Source organism: Xyrauchen texanus, chromosome 9 (genome assembly GCF_025860055.1).
Source record: "Xyrauchen texanus isolate HMW12.3.18 chromosome 9, RBS_HiC_50CHRs, whole genome shotgun sequence".
NCBI classification, from domain to species: Eukaryota; Metazoa; Chordata; class Actinopteri; order Cypriniformes; family Catostomidae; genus Xyrauchen; species Xyrauchen texanus.
In genome coordinates, this window is record NC_068284.1 from 42246958 (window position 1) to 42273953 (window position 26996).

Genomic DNA, 26996 nt, shown 5'->3' on the forward strand with positions numbered 1-26996 from the left:
AAGACGAAAAATTATCAAATTGGCCGCGCCCACTCATTGCGCGCGCAGACACCAGGGAAAACTTGAAAACATCATGTCGACAACAAGACGCTGTGTTCTGAAGTGCGTATCAAAAGAGACCTTTTTTTCACTGCCCAGGGACGAGCATGTGAAGAATCAGTGGCTAGAGTTTATATTTACAACTATACCACACAAGTATAGCCCGAACCTTGTGCTGTGTTCGCGTCATTTTAATGACGATTGCTTTACGAACATGAATGCTTTCAAGTGTGGATTCGCGAGCTGAAGGAAGGTTCAGTACCAAGTTTATTTGGATCAGCTTCCTTCTCCGAATCACAACCTGTAAGTATTATTAATAATTGTTGCTTTTATGTGTTTTCTAGCATGCTTAATAAGTATTTGTGTGTTTTGTGTAAGTTACGCTCAGCGCAGCTTCTAGGTCTCCAATGTCAAATTTTTTGAAATATGTGAAATGTTTGTCGATGTTATTGGAGTTGTCATAAAGAATAGAGCAATAACTTGTAGTAATGCAGTGCTTTACCAATATGTTTATGCGTTGGGCTAACGCAAAAAATAACTGATTGGGTGTTTACCACTGAACTTTGGGCTATGATCGCTAACATAAATCAACTCTCATTCCTTCTCTGATTTTGATTGGATGCGGTTGATTTCTCCCCACCTCTGACTGTCATAAAAGCTGCCTCACGTGCCTGGGCTGCGAACACACGCAGGCAGCATTTTATGAATGGTTCATGTTCTCAGTGCGAGAACATAGCCATGGCAGCATTGCGGCGGGGGGCGGCTGAAGTGGCTTCTTCGATACAATGTCAAAGTGAGCGTCAGACGGGGAACGTCTAGGTTACGTATGTAACCTCCATTCACTGATGGAGGGAACGAGACATTGTGTCCTCCCGGCCACGTCGCTGAGCCGAGCCACTGTGGTCGGAAAATTTGCCATTGTGGCCGGACCATTTCCGGCTCCTCAGAAAAATCCTGAATGAACTAGATGTATTTCCCAGCCTTTATACCTGTATATCCTGGGGCGGGGTATGCAAATACTGTCTGGCTATGCATTAGGTGTCATTGTTAGTTGATGACACCTAATGCATTAACTAATGTTGACACATTCAACCGTACTAAAAAGCTTTACCTTTAATGTAATACAGAAACAAATATATTTTATATCCATTATAGAAAAAATAGAATAAAAGTAAAGTACAGTCTATACTTTAGGGTCCCTTTTTGTAAGCTTACTGTTACTGGACAGAGCACAATTGCAAAATAGACCAGATTTTAGTTTATTCATCAAAGGTCTGGCTTTGTGAGACTATACAGGGCCAGACTTTTGACTGTACATTGGCATAAAATGTTGTCCACTTTGCAGCTTTCTACATGAATTCAAGAATTGCCCACTTAGACAGGAAGAGACAGTCATTATTCGTGGAAACAAGTCACTTGTTGTAAACGTGGTAGCTTATCAACATAACTTTCTTTTCTTAACATACTGATAGAAATTTGTTGATTTTGACTCACGGAAATGACTTAGAACAGCCAATCAGATTGAAGTTTGTGTTTTTTGAAAGCTCTTGCCAATTTTATGTACAAAATATGTCAGATGGTCTGTGAATTATCTGTGGATGTGCTCTCAGAGGCTGTTTAATCTGATTTAACGGGATAGTTTCCCCAACATTTGTATTCTGTCATAATTTACTACTTCATTTTCCTCTAAACTTGTTTGATTTGATTTCTTGTGAAAAACACAAAAGGAGTTGTTAAGCAGAATGCTAGCTGTCATTCAATTTCAATGCATGTTTTTCCCCATAATGTACATCCCCTTTTGTGTTCCATGGAAGAAGTAAAGTCACATGAGTTCTTTTTCAGTCTTGGAAAGCCTGGTTCAATTTAGAGTTAAGCGTAAATGTCTGTAACCATTTGCTGCATACTGCAATTTTTTTACACAGAGAAAAGAGCATGTATTGGACAAAAATGATATTATCGTCAACAAGCTGGCTTTTTCTCTATGACCACAAAACACATTAACATGACATCCTCATAAAAACAACTTCAGAAGTCAGAAGGAGGATCAAGACGTCTGACATGCATGAGAAGGCAGCATAAAAGGGTGAGAACCGCTCTTTGCTAGAGCGGTTATCACACAGGAAGTAAGATAAGTCTAAGATAAGAATCAATAAAAGAGTGCAATTTAAAAAGGATGATCAAATATACAAAGGTAAAAAATTAATTCTTCATTATTTACTAACATCTTCATTTGTGTGCCACAGAAGAAATAAAATCATACACTTTACATTAGAACAACATGAGGGTGAGTGAAAGAATTGAAATTTTTTGGTGAGACATCCATTTCACGTTAAACAAGACAAATGACTGAAAATTAAAGAAGAACTCGAATGCATGATACATAAAAACAGAAGCTCAAAATCGATGTATACAATGAAGTAATATATAACACGGGACAGGGGCTTCCATGGCATCTGAAACAAATATTAAAACATGTATTCAGTGTAACATTGTATTCAGTAGATTTTGCTACATATATTCAGTGGCACTAAAGTATTTATTATTCAAAAAATTATTCAATTTTTACAAACAATGTCTAACAGTCTCAATTTATTTTGATGTAATTTTCCCTTAATTTTCACATAAATAACTGAAACAGGTCAAATGTGAAAAGTCAAAGACAAACTCATTATGAACAAATCTATCATTATTTGTTCCAGGGTTAGGGTGCAAATAATATTTGCCACTATTTGCACTGGGGTGTAAACAGCATCCACCTTTATTTGCAGCAGGGTGCAAATAGCATCAACCAAAAAATTTAATGTGACAGCATTTCATCAGTTTAACTGGTGCTCCACTACATAATTTACACTGTTTTCATATAAAATAAGTGAGTTGGGCGCTCAAGGTTCATCGATGTGCGAGGACAAAGAAGACTATCCAGCCTGATCCGAACTAACAGAAAGTCTACTGTGGCACAAGTCTCAAGTCATTAAAACTTTTTAGCCTGGTGTACTTGCAGGAGGGCCATGGCATGCAGTGCTGGGGCCTGTCCAGCGGCACTGTAAGCCTTGGCCGCCAGAGACCACGTAGACTTACAGGCCCTGGACAGGAGTCTCGGGCAATTCTGCCAGGCACATGTGCACCGCAACTGCCTTATCCGCCTGAGGAATCTCCATATAGCCCCTGGTCACCCCACGGTCGAGTGAAGTGAGAGCGGAGGAACCCAGAAGTCGGGTCCGGGCAGTAAAATCCCCCATGACTTTGTGAGTTCCTCATGCACCTCCGGGAAGAATGGAACCAGGGCAGGCGTGGCCGTGAGCGGTGCTCCGAATCCAGGAACCAATCATCAAGCCGCGAGGGCTCAGGGCAGTGTGGAGTGTATACTCGTACAAACAGTAGGAATATACATCACTGCAGTGTGTTTATTGTGTTTATTTAGAGTCCCACAGACAGCCTACACTAACCTCTAAACCTAACCCTAACCTTACAATAGGTTAAATACAATAACCATATGATCACAATGGTATTTTGTAGAAAAATCATAGAAACCACCATATTACTGTAGTAAAACATACATTTCTTTGCAGACTGACCATCAGAACTTCTTGTTTCCATAAAACTGGTATTGCTGAGATTATAAACAAAACTGTGCTGCTGTATGTACTGTATGTTGAGAATGTTGCCATACATGGGAAACAGCAAGAGAGTGTTTTTGAGATGCAAAGTGTGGAATCATACTGTAAAACTGGCTTGTAATAAATAAATACAAAACATGCAGATATTTTAGTATCTTTTTTTTATGTATTTTTATTTAAATGTGTTTTAATGGATAAGTTGATTACAAAAGATGAATAATTTACAGTACGCTGGAAGTAACCAGGAAAAAGACCACATCCACATCAAATCCACATCAAGGACCTCAAAGAAGTCACTAAATAGGATTTAACTTCATAATTAGACTCAAGGCTTCAACTAATAAACTACTAAAACTGACAGTAACTACTTACAGGTTTTAGTGCACTTAAAAGGGTGCACCTCATAACTGTCTCCTTTTTTCCCCTTCAGTGTTTAAACCCACACAAATATTCTTTCAATCACAAATGGAGCATGATATTTTATTGTTTACTCTTATTTTAAGTCTTTATTAATCATGTTTTAAAGCCCTTGTTAGAAATATATTCTGATATTGTTTGCATAAAATAATATATTCTTATTTATTTTTTTTTATATTGTGATAGAACTGTTTTAGATTTATTTCTTACTGTCACTTTCTTTAATGTGATGTTAAGTTCATGTTTAGCCTGTAGTGTTCATTTTAGATTTCATGGTAGAATGTTTGAAATTTCAGCTCTTTCAAGGATTTTGATTTAAATTTGTTGAACAAAAGTTTTTTCTTAATCTTGTCTTAAAAAGAATGAAAAAGAAAGACAGAAATTTTTTTTTTAAGAAAGCTAAGAAATACAAATTAAAATTGACATTTTAACACTTTATTGATGTCAAATCAAGACCATGTCTACAAATATCAATTGTACATGCTAGAAGTTTTTTTTATGTATTCATTTTCGAATCTGTAATTGTACTGTAAAATTTCAGGAAACATCCCTCGATGTCAGACCAAATAAAGAACAGCAACAATATTTATAGATTAAATACAGAGAGAGGTCACAGGGTCACATGTATAATACTGAGATCAAATTATGAATAATAAAAGATTATAAAACATTGAGACATTTTCTTAGGATCATTTAAGAATTGTAGTAATAGTCTAGCTTACAAATTGCACTTGACTTGCGCTATACATAAGTAATATTGGCATTATATTCATGATGTTAGTCAGAGGGGAACTGGCCCCCAAAGTGAGTCTGGTTTCTCCATTAACCAACATCTTATGGAGTTTTGTGTTCCTTGCCACAGTCGCCTTCAGCTTGCTCACTGGGGTTATAAATACAATTATTATTTAATTACTTATTTTTAAACACAATTCAGAATCGTATTTTATGTAATTACACAATGATGACTCATCGACATTAGAGACATTACAGTTGTATCATCTGTTAATGCCTGATCTTCTGTAAAGCTACTTTGAAATGATGTGTGTTGTGAAAGGCACTATACAAATAAAATTGACTTGACAAATTATGCTTGCAGAAATGACACAGCTGTTTTATTGCTAAAATTTCAAGCCATCACATTTAGAAAAAACTCAGCATTGCCTGTGTATCCGGCCCTGGTTGCCCCACTCTTCATAATTTCTTCTGTGGGAAATCCATTTTTGTTTATGAATAGATAAAACACCTTCAAAAACGTAATAGATAGTAGGTATATGAGTTCATTTCTCATAGTGCCGTAACACCTCATAGTGTAAATCAAGTTACAAACGGTAAATATCTAAGCCTGAAATAAGGCACATTCGCTGATAATCCATCTGAGTTTAATTGTTAAAACAATACAATTATACAAGGCCTTCAAACAGACTCAGAGCTAAAAATGTCCAGTTAAAGGGATGGTTCACCCAAAACTGAAAATTCTGTCATCATTTACTCACTCTAAATGTCATTTCAAACCCCAAAAGGGATGTTAGGCAGAATGTAACCCTTGGTCACTATCCACTTTCATTCCATTTTTTCCCCATACAATACAAGTGAACGGTGACTGAGGCCATTTCCATTTGTGTTCCATGGGAGAGAAAAAAAGTAATGCAGGTTTAAAACAACTTTAGGATGAGTAAATGTGACAGAATGTGTTCATTTTTGTGTGAACTATGCCTTTAACACAAAACTTCAGAAAAGTTGCTTAAGCAGGACAACACCCCAAAAAAACCCAAATCTGAATGTACGTGTCAAATCCTCCGCTGAGGTTGACATTTTACTCATTTGAGCATGTTTGCTGCACAAGAGCTATTAAACCAAAGCATCAATTTCCTTTACTGAACGCAATGCCTAAAAGCTGGTCAGCTGTCACACAGTGAAACCACAGGTGGTCCTACAGTACTTTATTTAACATTCTTTTTATGATTTTTTTCTAAGAGAGAGTACATGATTTATTGATGACACAGTTTCACTGTTGACTTACAAACCCAAAACCCAGGATAGAGTGGCTGAGTGAATGTGGTCTGTTCTCTGTGGATGAGGGTCATTGTGTCAGAGACGCTGTAGAAAGACAGAATTCCTGCACTGTGATCCACATACACTCCTATTCTAGAGGATCTGGACACTACCGGGAGTTCAATAAATTTGTTATTGTGCCTAAATGAGCACCTGTAGGAAGAGCAAAGTAGCCTCCAGGACTGATCATTACATCCAAATTTACACTCTTTACCTCCTCCCTTCCTGCTGATACTCTTATATGACACTGATATACCCACTGTACCATTCCAGTCAAGCTCCCAATAACAGCGTCCACATGCACTCTCTCTACACAACACCTGACACCAATGATTAAATCTGTCTGGATAATCAGGATACTGCTGTAGGACAGTGTTAGTAACCACTCTGTTCCCCTCAGACAGACAGAGATTTTTGTGCATTGTGTTTGAATCCAGTTTGAACTGATGAGAATCTGGAAAATAAATGTTACAAATCACACAAAATAAACACTACAGAATACAATAACTTTTCATAGGAATATGTTATTTCTATAATCTATAATTGGATTTTATTTGTTACTATGAATGAAACCTTGAGTTTGACTAAAAACTATATCCATATTTACACTAAAATGTATTTTGGGTACTTTGCTGCTTGTCTGTGTTGTTTGTTGTGTGTTTTCACAGTAACTTACACTGCAGGAACTCCTCTCTGGTCTTGGGTTCATTGGAAATAATCTCAATGTATGTTACTATGGAAATAAACAGACATAATTAGTGTGTGTGTGTGTGTTTGTGTGTGTGTGTGTGTGTGTGTGTGTGTAATCATTTCAACTATGCTTATGTCGAACTCCTCTCTGAAAGTAAATAAATATCTGCTTTACCTTTACCGGATATCTTTTCACTCTCTTCTCTGCAGAAATCCTCCAGTTTGTCTTTCAGTTGAGAGAGAGATTTCCTCACATCATCAAAAGTGAGGAGAGAACTGACAGTAATGCTGGGTACATTTGTAGATTCAGGAGGTGCAGATAAAGACTTGAAACTCTACAGAAAATCATCAATAACAAAACATTTCAATAAAATTACACTTAATACAATTGAAATACTTATAGCTACACTTTATGCTATTTTAATATCAGTATACATGTGTTTTATTTTATTATTCATTTTAACCGACAAGACTAATAATAATAATAATAAATGCACAAAATGGTTAGTCAATATAGGATGAACAGATTAATTAATAAGTAAACAATTAAAGTTATCTGTGGACTAGTTGGTAACAACATAATGGAGGCATGATTGTTGCAGAGAACTGCAAAAATGACAGTCAGAGAGAAAAAAGTCAGTAACATGCTGCCATGCATGAAAATCCGTACAGTATATTGGTGCATTATCCTCATCTCTTCTTCCTCTCTGACACCTTTTGGGAAATGCACTTAAAAAAATTACAAACGTTCGTATAATCTCTTGTAGGAAACTTTCTTAAACGCTAAGATCAATCGTTATTGGTAAACGAGGCCCTGATCAGGCACTTTTACAGCATTTGTTGTGATTCTACAATCGCTGCATCATTATTAATAATGATTATACAGTAAATAACATAACTAATACCATTATTATTAAATAAACCATAATGAACTATTTAAGTTGTCATCATTCATTGAAAATGTTCACGTGTATCATGAATGCATCTATTTTGAACATGCAAAAGTGTGAACCAAATTTCAGAGCTGTGGCTTTATACAAAAAACATACATATTTGACCTGTTCCTGACACAAAACCATCGTATGGTTTCAGAAAAATGTGTACTGTTATAAGGAAACAATGAAACTAAAATTAGGAAACAATGTCCACTAGTGACATTACTACTGTTAATGACCACTCATACAGACATTCCTGTCACATAGTTCTCTATTACCTGGAGGAAATAAATGTGATCATCTGTGTGTGAAAGCTGCTCCAGCTCAGTGTCTCTCCTCTTCAGATCATCAATCTCCTGTTCCAGTCGCTCCAAGAGTCCTTCAGCTCGACTCACTGCAGCCTTTTCCTGATCTCTGATCAGCTGTGTCACCTCAGAGCATCTTCTCTCAATAGAGCGGATCATTTCAGTAAAGATCCTCTTGTTGTCCTCCACTGCTGCCTGTGCAGAGTGCTGTTACACATATAGAGAGAAACATTACTATCAGTCCATTCACTCAGCACTGGACTCCTCAATGACTGAATGAAGAGAGTTAAAACAGAGTCTGAATCAGCTCTTTCAGTTGTTCTTCTCAAACTCACCTTGTGAATCTTCATAGCCTCTTTCAGCTCCTGAAGCTCCTTTTCTCTCTGCTGGATTCTCTGCTGGAATGTTCTCTGTGTCTCCCCCAAAATCCTCTGTATGAAAATTATATAACTTTTAAACAGTCCAAGAGCACTAATGTGCTTGTCAAAAATTACTTAGTGCACTTTAAAAACATTGTTACTGTTTATATCGAAGTTTATTTTTATATCATAGTCATTTTAAATCACAACCTGTACAGCTGGATCTGTTCCTCAGAGGAATTGTTTATATATTTAGGGGGGCAAGCACCAAAGTTGCTAGAACCCTTTTGCATTTGATAAGATTGTCTTGTTTATTATTATTCTTTTTCTGCCCTATAAGTGTATGGGCAGCATAACCGTAAGCCCTAGAGACACCAAATGTGGCATGATGGTCCCAAATCTCCCCAAATACTCAGGTGTCTGTACACACTAGGTGGTGCTATAAGAAGTATTGTTGCATTTTCGCTAATATCTCAGCAACCGTAAGGGCTAGAATAAAAATATATATATATTTCCGCTATTTCGATCCTTCTGAGAAAAAATATCTTCCCGAACTCCTCCTTGGCCGTTTGTTCGATTTACACGAAAATCGGTATACATCATCTACAGACCCTCTTGACACAAAGTTATCAAAATCATTTTGATACGTCAAATTTTCACAAAGATATTAGCGATAAAACGTAATTGGCAGAATGCAATTTGATTCATTGATCAATATCTACTCAACGCGATTCAGTTCAGCCATGCGCGGCCTCCGTTTCAGTGTTGTCCACTTCACTTGAGTGCAGGGCGAGAAAGCCGCCACCCTGCGTGCGGAGATCACGACCCTTCTTCGCAAGGGTGCGATAGAGCCTGTACCTCCAGCAAAGATGGGGGAAGGGTTCTACAGCCCTTACTTCATTGTACCAAAGAAAGGCGGCGGGTTGCAGCCAATCTTGGACCTGCAAGTTCTGAAACGGACCTTACACAATCTGGAGACTGTCTTCTTCAGTTTCTCCACCATTTCAGTGAACACCACATTCTTATTTAAAGCAGGTCTTGTAGTGAAGGTCTGTCTGCACTGAGGGCAGCTGTAAACTCCCTTCTGATCATCCTTATTCCAGCAGCTGTTGTGGCGTTTTTCTATAGGGAACTCTAGCATCACTACATCGAAACAACGTCGAGTGAGTGACAGAAGGGAATCGTCTTGGTTACTGTCGTAACCTCCATTCCCTGATAGAGGGAACGAGACAATGTGTCCCTCTTGCCACAATGCTGTACTAGCCGCTGAAATGGCCGGACATTGTCTCGGCTCCACAGCACAAAACCTGAATGAGAGTGGAAACCTGAATGAGCGTGGGCATTCCTGTATGTCCAGGTGCGTGGCATGCAAATTCCACTTGCCAATTCTCATTGGCCTTTTCTCAAAAGAATAGAGGTATTCGGGGCTCTCAAGAGTGACCCCTAGTGTCACTACATCGACACAACTTCTCGTTCCCTCTATTAGGGAACAAAGGTTAAGACAGTAACCAAGACGTTCAACCTGCCTCACAGTCTCCTTTTCATCCCCGTCAAAAAATCAAATATGGTGCTACAGTGAATATGGCACATGACCGCTTGGCTTCTGATAATTGCCACTTGTGGCTATATTTTGTTATTTATATTATTATTTAAGTTTATTAAATGCACGAGTACACATTTACTGTATGCATTACTGTAAAGTTTTAGCATTAGCACACCAGTGTCTGTGTTTAGGTCATACCTGTTTCTCTGTCCTCTCTACCACAGCTGCTACAGTGTCATGATTTCTATGTTCATCCATTGTACACAGATAACAAACACATTGCTGGTCAGTTCGACAGTAGATTTCCAGCAGTTTAGCATGTTTTGTGCAGATTATCTGATGGAGTCTATGAGTGGAATCAGTCACTTTGTGTCGATCTACCGGAGTGAAATTCCTCATGATGTTCAAAGTGAGTTTGACAGTAAGACTCAAGACATGTCAGACACAACTTGACAGCTTTGTATTTTCTCCCAGTGCAGACGTCACACTCCACGTCTTCAGGTCCAGCGTAACTGGGAGCAGGTTGAGCAATCTGGATTCTCGTCTTCTTCAGTTTCTCCACCATTTCAGTGAACACCACATTCTTATTTAAAGCAGGTCTTGTAGTGAAGGTCTGTCTGCACTGAGGGCAGCTGTAAACTCCCTTCTCATCATCCTTATTCCAGCAGTCTGTAATACAGCTCATACAGTAACTGTGTCCACATGGAATGGACACTGCATCCTGCAGTAGATCCAGACAAATTGAACAGCTGAACTGGTTCTGAGCCAATAAAATACTGGCTTCTGCCATTTTACTGAATATACACACAAATAGAAAGTATACAGCAGTTTGACAGCACTTAAGCTTCGTTTTACCTGAAATGAAGAGCTGAAATAGTTTCCTGGTTCTGTGTTTGAAAGACATGTGCAAAACAGGCGTGTCTGTAAGATTGTTCCAAAGGCAGTATAAAGAATACTGGAATTGTTATCAAGAGAAGTCTTAAGACTTGATTGTGTTCTCATGTTTAACTACAGCTTTCTTGTTTTGACCAACTTACTAAATCTCTAGGATCTCATGCAGTTTAAGGGGCTAATTCGCCCAAAAATCTCAACGTCAACCCTGCATTACGGTTTTTGTTCTACGGAACACAAAAGGAGATGTCATGTTAGTCTTTGTCACCATTCACATTCTTTGCATCTTCTTTTCCATACAATGAAAGTTAATGGTGACTAAGGCTATCATTCTTCCTAACATATTGTTTTATGTAAGTCATAGGGTTTGGAACAACATGAGAATGAGTACATGTACAGACTTTTCATTTTTGGGTTTTACGTATGTGTTTTAGAAACATGTTTTTTTGGAGCTGGGAGCTTGAAGTCCTGTCCCTCAAATGTGAACTGCTGTTTTAAAAGTGGGATTATGTAAGAACAATATATTATGGTTTGTTACCTCTTATGAAGTTCACAATTGCCTAACAAAGCAATTTAAGTTTCCGGAATGTTTAGGAAATGGGAATATTTGATTTATTTTACTTCTTTCTTTTTTGTGTGTTTAAAATGTAGCAATTTGCTTGTACATATAAAAGGACTGACACACAAGTACACCGTTTGGGCAAAAAAAAGGGCAGCATATACAACAATTTTGTTGGAGTAATAAAAAAAGTGTGTTCACTCGGTCTAATATTATTAGACAGTAATGTTTAAGTCTTTTATTGACAAAAGTTCTTCAACTTTGAAGTCTGTGTTAATACATGAGATAATTACTCTCACTCATTAATAATCTTACCAATAATTGTAACTTGTTTGTGTTATATATTAAATTAATTTATATATTACTATTCATAAACATGTTGGGTGTTATCAATTAACACAATATTAGTTTAACACATTGCTTAACATTTCTTTATTTTTCCAGATGTTCCATTTGCAGTTACTCATTTTATATGACTAACTTTTAAGGAACTGATTGGATTCAAAATGAATCCATTTTAAACATTGTTGTGTTTAATTAGTAGTACTGCTTGCAGTCTGTTACCATATTTCCATGGCCTAATGAACTAAAATGTAACCACCACCATTAAGACATTTCTTCTGACAATTTTTTACTTTCCATAAATACTCAAATTAAACCATAGTCCAAAGAGAAAGAAATCATTTGTACTTCAAAAATGTGCTTCCTTGTATAAGCCCATTACAGGGACAATGCTTAACCAAGAATTCAGGCATTCAGATTCCGATCGCAGAACAGGCCACCCCATCCCTCCTTGCAACTGCACTGCCAAGGTTGACTGCAGGTGCCATGTAAGCACCCCGGGTGTTTGACACACTCATCACAGAGGGGCCCCTGCCAGCCCAAGCGGCACTTGCACTCACCAGGGGCCTCACAATAGCCGTGATCCTCGTTACAGCCAGACGAGCAGATAGCTGATAAAAAAAGGAACGATATAGGAGAACAGTTTATTGGCCGCACATCATAAAACAACCTTCTTAGGAATCACACCCATCTCTTTGAGAGCACTAGGCTCTTTACACAGCACAATACATAAACAACCGGTAGTGTTCATGAGAATAAAATGCATACAAAATCAAGAATAGTTGATAATTTAGGGCTTCTGACAAGAATGTTGACATTTCATCTAACAGCACCAGAATGTTTCACTATATTGGTTTACAATTTATTTAGTTGGCCAATATATATTTATATTGTCTTGTCAGTTGGACAATTGTGTAAAAGCAAGATCACTTGTGCTGAATAAAAGCACGACTTTAATTAACTGTGGCACTCTACTATTCAGTACTAAAATACTCTTGCTCAAAAATGCAGATAATATATAAACATATGGAGCATATAAGTAACATATCAGCATTAATGTACAAAGATCACTTACGCTCTGCGCAATATTCGCCTTTCCATTCAGCCAAGCAAATTCTATTGCCAGTGGCATCACAGTTGAAGTGAGCAAAGGGATCATTACGTGGGCGGCAGAAATCAGAGCAGTTATCGCCATGATAGAACTCATCACACACTACACGGTATGAATAGCGCAGTTCACTTTTCTCCCCGCGGTGCACATCGTGGGACCATCCCTTGGACACAGCCAGTCTTTTATTGGTGGTGAAGCGGTTAATCATCCTGTACCAATTCTCTGAAATCAGTCAAAAGCATTTTATTATACTGTAATTTGGTCTTAAAATAAAATGTACAGATTAGCCTTATGTACTAAAACTCCATTTTGGAAAACAGAAACAGCACTGGTAGGGGCAAACATAATGGGACATACCTGTTGACTGGTCAGAGGAAGACTCTTCATTCCATGCTTCAATTATCAATGAGATATTTCCCTGTAATTACAGCAATTTATTTGAAGTCTGTTACGTGTAATATGTTGTGGCAGGGCGGAGGGCGGGGCCGGGTCGTGATCCTACACACCCGGTCCCGTATTAGGCTAATCAAGCCTCCGTGAGGGATAAGGGTCGACTGCAGAGGATCGTGCGGGAGAGAGAGATCGTTTAAGGACATGTCCGTCATGTGTGTGTTTGTCTTTTGTTTAAGTTTTATATTAAATCATTATATACATTGTCAAGCCGGTTCTCGCCTCCTCCTTTCCATTGATACCTTTACATATGTATAAATGCTAAAATCTTGAAGCTAGACCTTTGGCTCATGGCAGGTCTGGTCCATATTTCATCGTATTCAGGCCAAGAACCACTCAGTTGTGCTCATGAATATCTTACTACTTAGTCCCTCAAGAAAAACACTGAGAATCTTTCAAAGATCTGATGCCACAAACCAGACAAACTTTCACAAATCCAGTTATTAGTTTATTTTCCTCAAAATTACAGTTATCCTGGTACCTTGTAAACAGGACTTTGTTTCAAAAAGGACTTAAGTACTAAATTAAGGACTTCATATTGTCTGTTAAATGACCTAATGTACATGTAAAGGGCTTAATGCACTAAAAACTACTTGTGTGCCTTCATTCCAGTAAGTTGCATAATGCCAGCTATATCAAGGATCTGCCTTCCAGTTTTGTGTGCAAAAGACTGAGTGACCGAACTGTGGATGGTGTATTGGCATATCTGAGACTATAGATAAAAACATTAAGAAGTCAATTAAAAAAATGTATACTTAAGAGACTCATCTTGAGATACTTACTGGCCACTTGAATTTAAAAGGTACCGTTATTGGCGCACTGCTGGAGATGAAGCTCTGGTCTGCGTCAAATGTTCCTATCTGTACTGTGCCATTATTACACAGCAGTGTAATAAATGTGACATCCAGGGAGTAGTTCAGGCAAACACGGAAAAAAATCTGACAGTCTCTGGACTGTTCACACACACTGCCAGTGTTTGTGAAAGAATGCACTTTCAACTCAAACACACCGGACGAATCAGCCTATTGAAATAAGATGCTATATATCAGAACACTATATCAGGATATAGTAGTATACAACTGACTTCCTAGAAGTCAAAGAAACACTTTACATTTAAACGAGTAATACTCACCAGTTGCATTGATATCAAAATAAAGAAGCAGGTTGATAAAAGCTGAGCCATTATCTATCTTCTTGTCTGCTATCGAACAATATCAGACTGTAACAATCTCATAGGAATGTTTTCAACTATTTGTTGAAAAGAGATATAGGAATTAAAAGGCAATGGAGTAGAATAAACTAATATAAATAGCTCAATATTGGCTTATTTGTAGCTCACAAAGCTAATAAAAACATTTCCAGAATGATGTGACCTTGGACCCACCAGTTAAGTTTTGTGGAGAGCAGAGAGCGTTTGGGGTTTAAATGGGAGGGGGGCTCTAAAGTGGAAGTGACTTGTTAAGTCAACAAAAAATATGTGCCCCCAACTCACTCCTCCCCCAAAAACGCTTACCAACACAGGTGTCTTTAACCCCAATTGATTCCCTTTAGTCACATGACATTTAGTAATACACAGACATGAAACCAATGCATTTACTGTAAATGGCTCCTAAATTTAGGAATGTTCATCATGCTCGCACCTATGGTTTTGATTCACTGCAGTTTACAGCAATAACTGTGAGATAGTTGAGTGCAAAGTAAATCTGTACAGCTCTTAAACACTAAACCAGATAAAAGAGAGTGTATTTGCATTAAGTGTGTGATAGACAACCACAAAAGTCACTGTCTGTTACTATTACAGAAACAGTTTGGGGACATTCACAGAAAGTTTCAGCAAAAAATACAGGAAAGACAGAAGCTTCAGGAGTTGAGAGAGGCCGTGAAGACTCATAAGGTGAGTTTTGAGGAAAAGGGATTTAACTCCAGTCAATCAGTCAGTGAGGAGTCCAATGCTGGGCCTCATTTCTACTGAACACCACAGTGTGTTACAGAGAGAGGATCTTTACTGAACTGATCCGCTCCATTGAGAGAAGACGCTCTAAGGTGACACAGCTGATCAGAGATCAGGATAAGGCTGCATTAAGTCGAGCTGAAGGACTTTGAGTGGCTGGAACAGGACATTGATGGCTGGAGGAGGAGGGACACTTAGCTGGAGCAGCTTTCACAGATAATCACATCTTTTTCATAAAGGTAACCACTGTATATGCATACAGAACTTTATTATTTTTGTAAGAAAGGGAAGAAAATATATTTGGTAAAATGTACTGGAGAATTTTTGTTTTAAAATGAGTCAATTATTATCTGCAATAACAAACTGAGGAAATGTCTACCATTAAAGTGGTCATGTCATGAGGAATCACATTTCCTTGAGTCACTCTACTATAAAAACATACAGTAAATCCCCACTTTGTTGTTTTTTTTAAACCAGGCTGCAAAACCGACTTGTTCTCTACTTCTGGGACTTCCTTACTTCACCATGTTGCTCATTCATTTATGACTAATATATATGCTATAAAAAAATCCATGACATCGATAAGCTTTTGAGTAATTTTCTATATTTAGCCTGACTGAGTCAATTCAAGTCAATTTTATTTGTATAGCGCCTTTCACAACACACATAGTTTCAAAGCAGCTTTACAGAAGATCAGCATTAACAGATGATAAATCTGTAATGTCTATAAAGTTGATGAATCATCATTGTGCAATTTAGATCAAATACGATTCTTAATCGTGTTTAAAAATAATTAAATAATAATTGTATTAATAACCCCAGTGAGCAAGCTGAAAGCGACTGTGGCAAGGAACACAAAACTCCAGAAGACGTTGATTAATAGAGGAAAAATAACCTTGGGAGAAACCAGACTCACTGTGGGAGCAAGTTCCCCTCTGGCTAACATTATGACTGTACTGTAAATATTACTCATGTATAGTTAAAATCATGGTTTAAAATTGAAAGTGTTAAGAGTCAGTGTTTAAACATCGATTGTGTTTGAACTGTAAGATTAATGACCAATGTCTTTGATGTCCATCTTGATTAATTGCAGAAGTTCACATAGATGCAATTGTCCTTGTTAATTGGCTGATGAAGGCATTTGTTGGCAATAGTTAGTCTATACATTCCATTTCAAGATCGTAGTCCATCTATAGACTGAGGTGATGCAGGTGGGAGTTGGCATCAGTTCATCCTCTGAAGTCCGTCATAATAGATTGAAGTGATGTTTGGCTGGCACCGGCTGCATTTAGTCATCATCATTCAGCGACATGTAGCAGTGGAGTCCAACATGAAGCAGGAATGGTGCTGGATCCAGCCGGTTCTAGTGACCTCAGGATAGGAGTTCCGAGGTTGAGACAGGGAAACAAATAAAAAGATGCAAGCATAGATGCAATTAAATTTATTGCAGATTTAGAGATCATGATCACTGTTTCTGGTTCCGGCAGACCCAACTAAAGCAGCCTAATTGTGGGTTGGAGGATAAATTAGGTGTATGCCTGGCTAAATAGATGAGTCTTTAGTCTAGACTTAAACTGAGAGAGTGTGTCTGCATCTCGAACAGTGTTTGGGAGACTATTCCATAGTTTCAGAGCCAAATATGAAAAGGATCTTCCTCCTTTAGTGGATTTTGATATTCTAGGAACTATTAACAGGCCAGAATTTTGTGATCATAATTAACGTGTTGGAATATAGCGTGGTAGAAGATCACTTAAGTACTGTGGAGCTAGACCATTCAAAGCTTTGTACGTAGTTAACAGAATTTTAAAATCAATACGGAATTTAACAGGTAGCCAATGTAATGATGATAAAATGGGGCTAATATGATCATATTTCTTGGTTCTCGTCAGCACTCTGGCTGCTGCATTTTGAACCAATTGAAGTTTATTTATTGTTCTTGCTGGACATCCTCCCAGTAATGCATTACAATAATCTAGTCTTGAGGTCATGAACGCATTCATTCGTTTTTCGGCATCAGCAAAAGAGAGCATATGCCTTAATTTAGCCATGCGTGTTGCTAGAAACACTCATTGTATGTTTCCACTGGTGCATAGTGAGCAAATGTGAGTGAGCGATTTCAATTCTTTCCTATGGAAGCAGAGCGTCAAGCTCGCAAGGTGGATTGTAAAATTGACAGCAGCGCGGGCAAGCGGTTCCATAGCATTGGGAGTGGCTTTGTGCTGATTTCTTCCACGTCAGTGTAAACGCAGCCTCTGGTCACGCGTTCCAGATCCGGACCCCAGATTGATTCCATCTTCACTGCAAGACATCATGACGACGGTTACGCCCTCTCATCGTCTCTATTGAGCAGCGTGACAAAACAACAGTGCCCGTTACATCATATCTGATCTTTCTACACTGTATTCTTGAATATTTTTCTCTTGCACTGAAACACACTTCACTGGTGCCCTGTCCCGAGCCGCACCTGCTTCCTCTTTTCCCCACATGAGGTGCGTGTTTCCGGAGCGCCTTTAGACCATAAAGTTTTTTCTTTCTAAATGTAGTTTTATTAATCAACATTTTCCAAGCCTTTAATAATACAAAAAATTGATTTCTGTTCTAATTTTGTGAAATTATTCCAATTTCATCATCTCTGACAAGGATGACTTTTACATTTTACATTTTCAAAAGTTTCTCTCTGGAGATATCCCTGAACCCCCATACAGTATCATTCCTCAGTCACAAGGGCTTCTATGCCAAAATACTTGAATATCTGTATGTAAAGATATATGAAAATAATTTTTATGTAAAAAAAAATTATATATATATATATATATATATATATATATATATATATATATATACACACACCTCAACCTTACCCATACCTTACCTCAACTTCACCTCAACCCAGCGTCAAATCTCTCTTCTTCACTGTTTTTGGCAGATCACAAACAACTTTTAAAGGCGTATACCCCCACCTACTGTACAAGAGTGGGTATCACCATGTCACTTCAGCTCATATTCTATTATTCAATCTAGCGCATTTTAAAAAGGTAAAAAGTGCCCTCCTGATCTCTCTTTCCCCTTCTCTCAACTCTCATTAATGAACCTCTTCTCCCCTTATGTCACCTTATGCCACCTGGCAATCTAACGTGCGGCCATTTTAGGTAGTGTTGTTCAATCTTTAAAGGAGCGGTGCACATTTTTACGCCACAAAGTCATTCTACTATAAAAACATACTGTAAATTTCAGATATCAAAACTTAATCGCCAGTGCACTAAAAGCATTTTTTTTTTTTTTTTTTTTTTAGCCAAGCTGAAAAACGGACTTGATGTTTTAAGGGTAATGTTCTATCGAGATTTAAATCAATAAAACTGACCTCCCTGAACCTTAAACCTAAACGATAGTGCCATAAAAAGCAACTGTGACATGAAAAACACAATTTCTGAAGCAACCACATCATTTTCTGCACATGTGTGGACTCGCCTGCTCATCAGTGGCCGGTTGCACCAACTATACGTAAGTTTCATCTTAGCCAAAAGGGCACTAAGTCATAATTTATGCACTACTAAATATTTGAGCATTGCACCATTAAACATAGGTAGAACGTAACCCTACGTATAAACTAAATATTCACGGAAGCCTCCAACTAGGAGTAATGAATGAAATAAAAAAGCAGGCTCATTTTAAGACATCAATAAGCTCATGTTTTGCATGACAGTCTTCAATCCTTTCGACATACAGTATGATGTTGACATATTCACCGGTCTAACGGTGCAGTTTTCAGGATGCGTCGCCTGGTGTCAAGATTCAACACATTCAACACATATATATATATATATATATATATATATATATATATATATATATATATATATATATATATGTGTGTGTATATATTCACACTGTATGTGTGATATTTAAATGAATAAATGTCTATTTTTCCAGCTTGTTGTATTAGTATTTATTTATCACCCCTTTTTCATTTTAGATACAGTTCCTATATATTGTTATTTACACAGGGCAAATATACTATCTACTTTTATTACGTATCATATTTCAATGAGAATATAATTTATTACAGCTGACAGTTACATGAGCAAACAAGGTTTGAACATCAACCATAACAAGATAAAAACTCAAACTTTTAACACTTCTGTGTACAAATTTGAAGGCTGCTTATTTCATCAATTAAGGTAAATATCATATTATGCGACTACGCATTACTTTATGGAGAGATTACCACCTACTGTTTAAGTCTTGCCTTAAGAACAGTTGATGCAACTAAATTAAACACTGACTTAGTTACAAACTAACTAGTAGTTACTAAGCCCTTAATTTGAACTTTACGTCCAAACTTAAGTGGGACCTTACAGAAAGCTGGTGCAACCCTACCCAGGACTTGTACCCTGGTCCTTTGTATCGCATATTCAACACTTTGTCAGTTGATCTACAGTGCAATTTGATCACACTTGAACAAACTTGTAAATGTAGTTGGTTATGTAATGCAAACGTTAAAATGAGTCATGTTATGGTAAAAGAGTTTATATGTCATAAGATAGCATTGTGTGAGGAACAAGGCAAAAAGTTGATGTTTATGAACTGATAATCTGCCTTTTTAATCATGATTTTAGTGAATGGGGATAGAAGACATTCTTGTTCATTCCACCAGGAAACTGCATTGTTACGTACAACAGGCCACATAAAAAAAGTTTCAAAAATGTATTAATTGTAACATAATTCTATGACAAGGTTGCAAATGTCACTGGGGATAAATATGACAGTCGACAGAGACAGTAAAAAGGTGACTTAACAAACCAATCAAATTTAACAACGTCCACTCTTACACAATCTCCTCTCTTGATTATTAGGAAAAAAAATACTTTTTACTTTTTGAATACTTAAGTACAGTTTTAATGTGAATACTTTTTTTTACTTCAACTCAAGTATGTTTTTGGATAGATACCTGGACTTTTAATTGAGTAAAATATTCACTCACATTGGAAAACAGAAACAACACTGGTAGGGGGCAAAATCAGGGATGGGGGGTGCATACCTGTTAAGAAAGACTGCATTTAATGCTTCAATTATTGAAAATAGATGAAAAGACATATAGGAAATAAAAAGCAATGTAATTGAATAATATATTTAAAATGACTTAATGTTTGCTTGGTTGGAGTTCACAAAGCTAAGAAAAACTGATTTCCAGTTCTGGGGTGATACCTTGGACCCAGTGCTTGGGATTTCAATTGCGGGACCCCCCAAAGTGGGAGTGTCTTGCTATGCACATGAGGTCAGTCCCCTTAGTCACGTGACATTCAGTAATAAGTAGACATGACATAATACATTTAACTGTAAATGGCTCCTAAATTTTCCCTGTGACACCAGGTTTGTTCAAATTGCTTGTGATATTTGTACCTATGGTTTTGATTTACTTCAGTTTACCCACAATACCTACAAACTAAAACTTTTCAGATCTTAAACGCTAAACCGGATAGAAGTGAGACACAGTCTGAGACTGACACCTAGTGGAGCCTAACATTTTTAAATATGCAAGCCTGTTTTGCACAGGTCTTTCCAGATCTGGAAGTGAAACCAAAACTTAAGTTTTAATAGAACGCTGTATGTTTCTCTCTGTGTGTACATGCAGTGAAATGGCAGAACACAATCAAGTCTTAAGTCTTCTCTTGATAACAATTCCAGTAGGCCTATTCTTGATACTGCCTTTGGAACAATCTTACAGACACGCCTGTTTTGCACACGTCTTTCAAACACAGAACCAGGAAACTATTTCAGCTCTTCATTTCAGGTAAAACGAAGCTTAAGTGCTGTCAAACTGCTGTATACTTTCTATTTGTGTGTACATTCAGTAAAATGGCAGAAGCCAGTATTTTATGGGCTCACGAACAGTTCAGATGTTCAGTCTGTCTGGATCTACTGAAGGATCCAGTGACCATTCCATGTGGACACAGTTACTGTAGGAGCTGTATTACAGACTGCTGGAATCAGGATGATCAGAAGGGAGTTTACAGCTGCCCTCAGTGCAGACAGATCTTCAGCACAAGACCTGCTTTAGGTAAAAATGTAGTGTTTGCTGAAATGGTGGAGAAACTGAAGGCAGGACTCCTATTTGCTTATTCTGGTCATTACGCTAGACCTGGAGATGTGGAGTGTGATGTCTGTACTGGGAGAAAATATAAAGCTGTCAAGTCATGCCTGACGTGTCTGAACTCTTACTGTCAAAGTCACCTCGAACAACATGAGAATTTCTTTAAAAGTAAGAGGCACGATTTGATTAAAGCCACTGGACGAATCCAGGAGATGATCTGCTCTCAACATTACAGACTACAGGAGGTTTTCTGTCGTACAGACCAGCAGTGTATCTGCATGAAGTGTGTGATGGACAACCACAAAAACCATGACACTGTATCAGCTGAAGCAGAGAGGGCTGAGAAACAGGTAGGAAGTGTGAACTAAAAAAGCACATTTTAGCATGCAACTGCTTGTAATTATTAAACTGTTTTTAATGTTTACTCATGGTGCAAGAAATGCTACATCAGTGAGAACTTATTTAATGAAGGTCTCTTGAGAGTACTTTTTATTTTTATTTTCTGTTATTATACTGTTAAAAGAAACAGTTGGAGGACACTCGCAGAAAGTTTCAGCAGAAAATCGATGAAAAAGAGAAGGAACTTCAGAAGTTGAGAGAGGCCGTGAAAACTCATAAGGTGAGTTTTGTGGAAAAGAAAAAATCAGACAGGATTCAACTCATTCAGTCATTGAGGAGTCCAATGCTGGCCCACTTTCCTACTCAACAACACTGTGTTACCTGTAGTGTGAGGTATTAATAAAAGCTTAGTCAATGCACTGATAGTAATGTTTCTCTCTATATGTGTAACAGCACTCTGCACAGGCAGCAGTGGAGGACAACGAGTGGATCTTTACTGAACTGATCCGCTCTATTGAGAGAAGACGCTCTGAGGTGACACAGCTGATCAGAGATCAGGAAAAGGCTGCAGTGAGTCGAGCTGAAGGACTCTTGGAGCGACTGAAGCAGGAGATTGATGATCTGAGGAGAAGAGACACTGAGCTGGAGCAGCTTTCACACACAGAAGATCTCATACATTTCCTACAGGTAACCATCTTATTTATACTCTCACTGAGCATTTTATTAGGAACACTGTACTTATACTGGGTAGAGCCTCCCTTTGCTCTCAAAACAGACTTACTTCTTTGTGGCATGGATTCCACAAGATGTTGAAAATTCCTTTGAGGTTCTGATCCATGTTGACATGATTGGTTCATGCAATTTCTGCAGATTTGTCAGCGGAGTTGCACATTCATGCTGTGAATCTCCCATTCTACCACATCCCAAAGGTGTTCTATTGGATTCAGATCCGGTGACTGGGAAGACCGCTGAAGAACTTATTGTCAATGACCTTTGCTTTGTGACATGGTTTGTGATTTGCTGAGCCATTCAACCGATGATTGATTGGTATAAACAGGCCAAAAGTGTGCCATGAAAACATTCCCCACACCATTACATCACCACCACCACCAGCCTGAACTGTTGACACAAGGCAGGTTGGGTCCATGTATTTATGCTGTTGGTGCCAAATTCTGACCCTACCATCTGTGTGCCTCAGTAGAATTCGAGATTCATCAGACCAGGCTATGTTTTTCCAGTCTTCACATGTCCAGTTTTGGAGAGCCTGTGCCCACTGCAGCCTCAGCTTTCTGTTCCCTGCTGACAGAAGTGGAATCCGACGTCGTCTTCTGCTGTTGTAGCCCATCCGCCTCATAGTTCAATGTATTGAGCACTCTGAGATGCTGTTCTGCTCACTACAATTGTACAGAGTGGTTATCTGAGTTACTGTAGCCTTGCTGTCAGCTCAAACCAGTCTGGCCATTTTCCGTTGAGCCATCTCATCAACAAGGCATTTCCATCCGCAGAACTGCCACACACTTGATTCTGTGTAAACTCTAAAGACTGTTCCAGGAGATCAGCAATTACAGATATACCCAAACCAGACCTTCTGGCACCAAAAAACATGCCACAGTCAAAATCACTGATATAATTTTTTTTCCCCCCATTCTGATGATTGATGTGAACATTAACTGAAGCTCCTAACCCATATTGTGTGTGTGTGTGTGTGTGTGTGTGTGTGTGTGTGTGTGTGTGTGTGTGTGTGTGTGTTCTTAGAGTCATGTAATTATCACACTTTATAGCGCATCAGCCACACTCTAAGTTCTAAATGTGTTTGAGCATTGGTAAACATTGTTTTGTTGTTTGTAGAGTTTCCAGTCTCTCTCTGTCCTTCCTGGATCTGCAGACAGTGTTACTCTCAGCTCCCACCTCTCCTTTAATGATGTGGGAAAATCTGTCTCTCTGCTAAGAGAGAAACTTGATTGTTTCTGCAAGGAAGGGTTAGAAAATATATTTGGTAAAGGTACAGTAAGGCACTTTAAATTTATTTATTCAATAAAACAAGTCATGAATTCACTATAACAAACTGAAAACATATTGTACCATTAAAATTGATGGCATTGATGTCGATATATATTATTCACTTTACATGAGATTTACACTGTATGTCTGCTGGTTTCTGTAGTGACATATATTGAGATTGTAGCCACCCCTGAACCCAGCACCAGAGAAGAGTTCTTGCGATGTAAGTATTTATAATAAGAAATAAAAAGTAATCAGTGATGACTTCAATTCTAACCTGTTGTTATTTGTTATCACCTGTATCTACTTAAGTATTATACTTATAAGCCACATTTTACCTTCTTGTGTAAAGTCTTGTAATTCTGACTTGTCTTAAGTATTCCCAGGCTATTTCCTTTGTCTTTTGTGTGTCTGGTTTATGTTTTTTCTTACTGGCTTGACTGTTTCTACATCTTGAATCCTTCCTTGACTATGTCATAGTCTATTGTTCTTGGTTGATCCTTTACACACATGCTGGATAACCATGATTAAAAAAAAATCAATTAACCAGCAAAAACAATAGCATAAAATGGAATGACAAAAACATTCACATTGTAAAACTTGATCTGTAAAATACCTAACATTTTCTTGCTAATTACAATTAACATTTAATTGATTTGAAATTAGAAGAATCCAACTGATACTAGTTTTTTTAATATAAAAGTTGTTTCTCTTTTTTTCTATTAGATTCCTTTCCTTTCTCTCTGGATTTAAACACACCACATAAATACCTCCATCTGTCTGAAGAGAAAAGAGTGGCTACTTTTATTGGGTCTGACCAGCAGTATCCTGATCATCCAGACAGATTTGATGTTTATTCTCAGGTGTTGTGTAGTGAGAGTGTGTGTGGACGCTGTTACTGGGAGGTTGAGTGTAATAAGAGCGATAATGTTTGTATATCAGTGTCATATAAAAGTATCAGCCGGAAGGGAGTAGGTGCTGAGGGTGTATTTGGATTTAATGATCAGTCGTGGAGATTGTCCTGCTCTTACTCCAGTTATGCATTCAGGCATAATAACAATGTGGCTAAGCTCTCTGTAGTCCCCAGTTCCTCTAGAATAGGAGTGTATGTGGATCACAGTGCAGGAATTCTGTCCTTCTACAGCGTCTCTGACACAATGACCCTCATCCACAGAGAACAGACCACATTCACTCAGCCACTCTATCCTGGGTTTGGGATAAATCAGGACTCCACAGTGAAATTGTGTCATCCATCAATATAGATATGATATTTATATTCAAATGTATCCATTAATGGTGGTAGTGTAAGGGTAGAATAAGTATGCATATGGAAAAAAAATGACAGCAACTACACTAATCATATCTGTAGGCTATATGGGCTTTATGAAATATTTAAATCATTCTTCTAATATAGTGTAGAATGGGGCTAAAGACCCTCCAGGAATAAAAGGAGCATTTTTATTTAATTTCCTCCCAAAACATTTAAAAGCAACAAAGAATTCCACAGCACTTTCCTAAACACTATCACTATGCACTATCCATGAGATCACCTGTGCAATGTCATAAAGTTAGATTTTTAGATAATTTGATTTAATATTTGAACATTTTAAAATGTTGCAAATTTAGGTAGCTAATGAAAATCCCTGAAATTATCAGATTTAGTTTTAGACAAAATACTTATTTATAATTTTCAGTTTTGTTCAAGGTGATTAAATCAAAAGTGTTTTAATAACATTTCCAATAAGTGAAAGGATAGTTGGGGTAGAAAGCCCCCCTATTGCTGGGTCCAAAGGGTTTTTTTGTTAAACAGATTTGCCCTTATTGATTGATCCATTCACAATGAAGAATAATTTGTTTATAAAATACTTGAAATGTTCTAAAATGCCAAATGTGATTGAAATGAACAGAACATGTTTAATCCTTTTCTGAAGTGGCTGTTCTGAATAAGTATTATTTTAATTTGTTACTCAAAAAGGCATGTTGTCTTAAATGTACTCTACTTGCATAAGTTGAAAAATGTTGCCTTGTAACTTTTGCCCCTATATTTAACCAATATCATTATAACTTTTTACCCCATATGTGGGAGCCTTTTACCCCAAATGTGAGGTAAAGGTCTCCATTGACACGTTTAAAAATTGATTCAATGAATGTCATTAAAACAACCTTCTGTTATTATTATTATTATTATTATACACAAAATATTTTTTCAGTCTTGACACACTTTGTGACCAGAAAAGAAAACCTTAAGTGTGCCTTTAGCCTAGTTGTACTCTACTTCTATTTAGTTTAACAAGTTGTTTTCCTGGATTGCATGTACACAAAACACTAAATAAAAACAGTATTTCAACATTTTCACCAATAAATCAATGGATTTAAGTTATGAAAGTAAATGTCTGAAAATATTGTGTACTGTATCACTCAAAAAAATATTTTAGCCTATTTTTAAGATGTATCCATTTCAGTTTAATAACAAATTTCCATCTAATTGAATTGCCTAATCTTTAACCAAATAAAATGTATAAATCTTAAAAAATACAAGTTTTATTAATTACATTTTCTTCAAGGTTGTTATTAAATTGAAATGGATACATCTTAAAAATAGGCTAAAATATTTTTTTGAGTGTATCTATGCACAGTGAAAAATGTATAAATGTAAACTCCCATTACATTTAAAGATCATATATACTTTTTAGTGTAATATTGTTTTTAACTTCTTTGATCTTGCCATGTAAATAGCGTTTGATGCTGACATAGCATAAAACAATTTATAATGAATAAATCAAATCACATATTATTTCTTGTGACCACAAGATTGCAGTGTTCATTAAAGAAATAGTTCACCCAAAAATGAAAATTCTCTCATCATTTCCTCACCCTCATGCCATCCCAGATGTGTATGACTTTCTTTCTTCTGCAGAACAAAGATTTTTAGAAGAATATCTCAGCTCTGTAGATTCATACAATGCAAGTGAATAGTGATTAGGCCTAAGTCTGTATAAACATAATCCTTTAGACTCCAGTTGTTTAATCGATGTCTTCTGAAGTGATCCAGTTGGTTTTGGGTGAGAACAGACCAAAATATATTAATTTTTTCACTGTACATCTTGCCATTGCATTCTCAAGGAACGATCACGATTTCAAGCTCGATCACACTTCCTAGTGCTTGACGCATGCGCAGAGCAGTAGATGGCGCTATAGGAAGTATAATCGAGTTTGAAATCATGATCGCCAAGGAGACTGCTGTCAAGATGTACAATGACAAAGAAGTTATATTTTAGTATGTTCTCACTCAAAACCATAATTT

The 26996-nt window shown here is 37.3% G+C and overlaps 3 protein-coding genes and 1 pseudogene across 3 annotated transcripts in view; 1 reads left to right on the forward strand and 3 right to left on the reverse strand.

The window, feature by feature from the left end:
- The window catches only part of LOC127648630 (uncharacterized), a 138844-nt gene that overhangs the window by 68133 nt on the left and 43715 nt on the right, over positions 1-26996 (reverse strand). The gene's annotated exons all lie outside the window — the stretch shown is intronic.
- LOC127648637 (tripartite motif-containing protein 16-like protein) lies at positions 6062-10747 on the reverse strand (annotated as a pseudogene).
- On the reverse strand, positions 11649-14700 carry LOC127648647 (delta-like protein C). Its single transcript, XM_052133359.1, has 5 exons — positions 14443-14700; positions 14093-14332; positions 13218-13278; positions 12825-13082; positions 11649-12360 (listed from the first exon to the last, which is right to left on the reverse strand). Exons 1-5 carry the CDS (start codon positions 14491-14493, stop codon positions 12155-12157), a joined length of 816 nt encoding a protein of 271 aa, XP_051989319.1. The 5' UTR covers positions 14494-14700; the 3' UTR covers positions 11649-12154.
- LOC127648636 (tripartite motif-containing protein 16-like) lies at positions 20851-26869 on the forward strand. The gene is made up of 6 exons (XM_052133328.1): positions 20851-21702; positions 21876-21971; positions 22145-22378; positions 23540-23693; positions 23856-23915; positions 24419-26869. Exons 1-6 carry the CDS (start codon positions 21118-21120, stop codon positions 24952-24954), a joined length of 1665 nt encoding a protein of 554 aa, XP_051989288.1. The 5' UTR covers positions 20851-21117; the 3' UTR covers positions 24955-26869.

Bases quoted from the DNA above. Each gene is read 5' to 3' on its own strand.
- LOC127648647 (XM_052133359.1), bottom strand. From the start codon at position 14,493: ATGGCTCAGCTTTTATCAACCTGCTTCTTTATTTTGATATCAATGCAA. The intron at 13,279-14,092 runs GTAAGTATCTCA...CTGTAATTACAG, and splicing joins CTTTTAAATTCAAGTGGCCA to GGAAATATCTCATTGATAAT. The intron at 12,361-12,824 runs GTAAGTGATCTT...TTTTTTTATCAG, and splicing joins AGGCGAATATTGCGCAGAGC to CTATCTGCTCGTCTGGCTGT.
- LOC127648636 (XM_052133328.1), top strand. From the start codon at position 21,118: ATGGCAGAAGCCAGTATTTTATGGGCTCACGAACAGTTCAGATGTTCA. The intron at 21,703-21,875 runs GTAGGAAGTGTG...TACTGTTAAAAG, and splicing joins CAGAGAGGGCTGAGAAACAG to AAACAGTTGGAGGACACTCG. The intron at 21,972-22,144 runs GTGAGTTTTGTG...TATGTGTAACAG, and splicing joins AGGCCGTGAAAACTCATAAG to CACTCTGCACAGGCAGCAGT.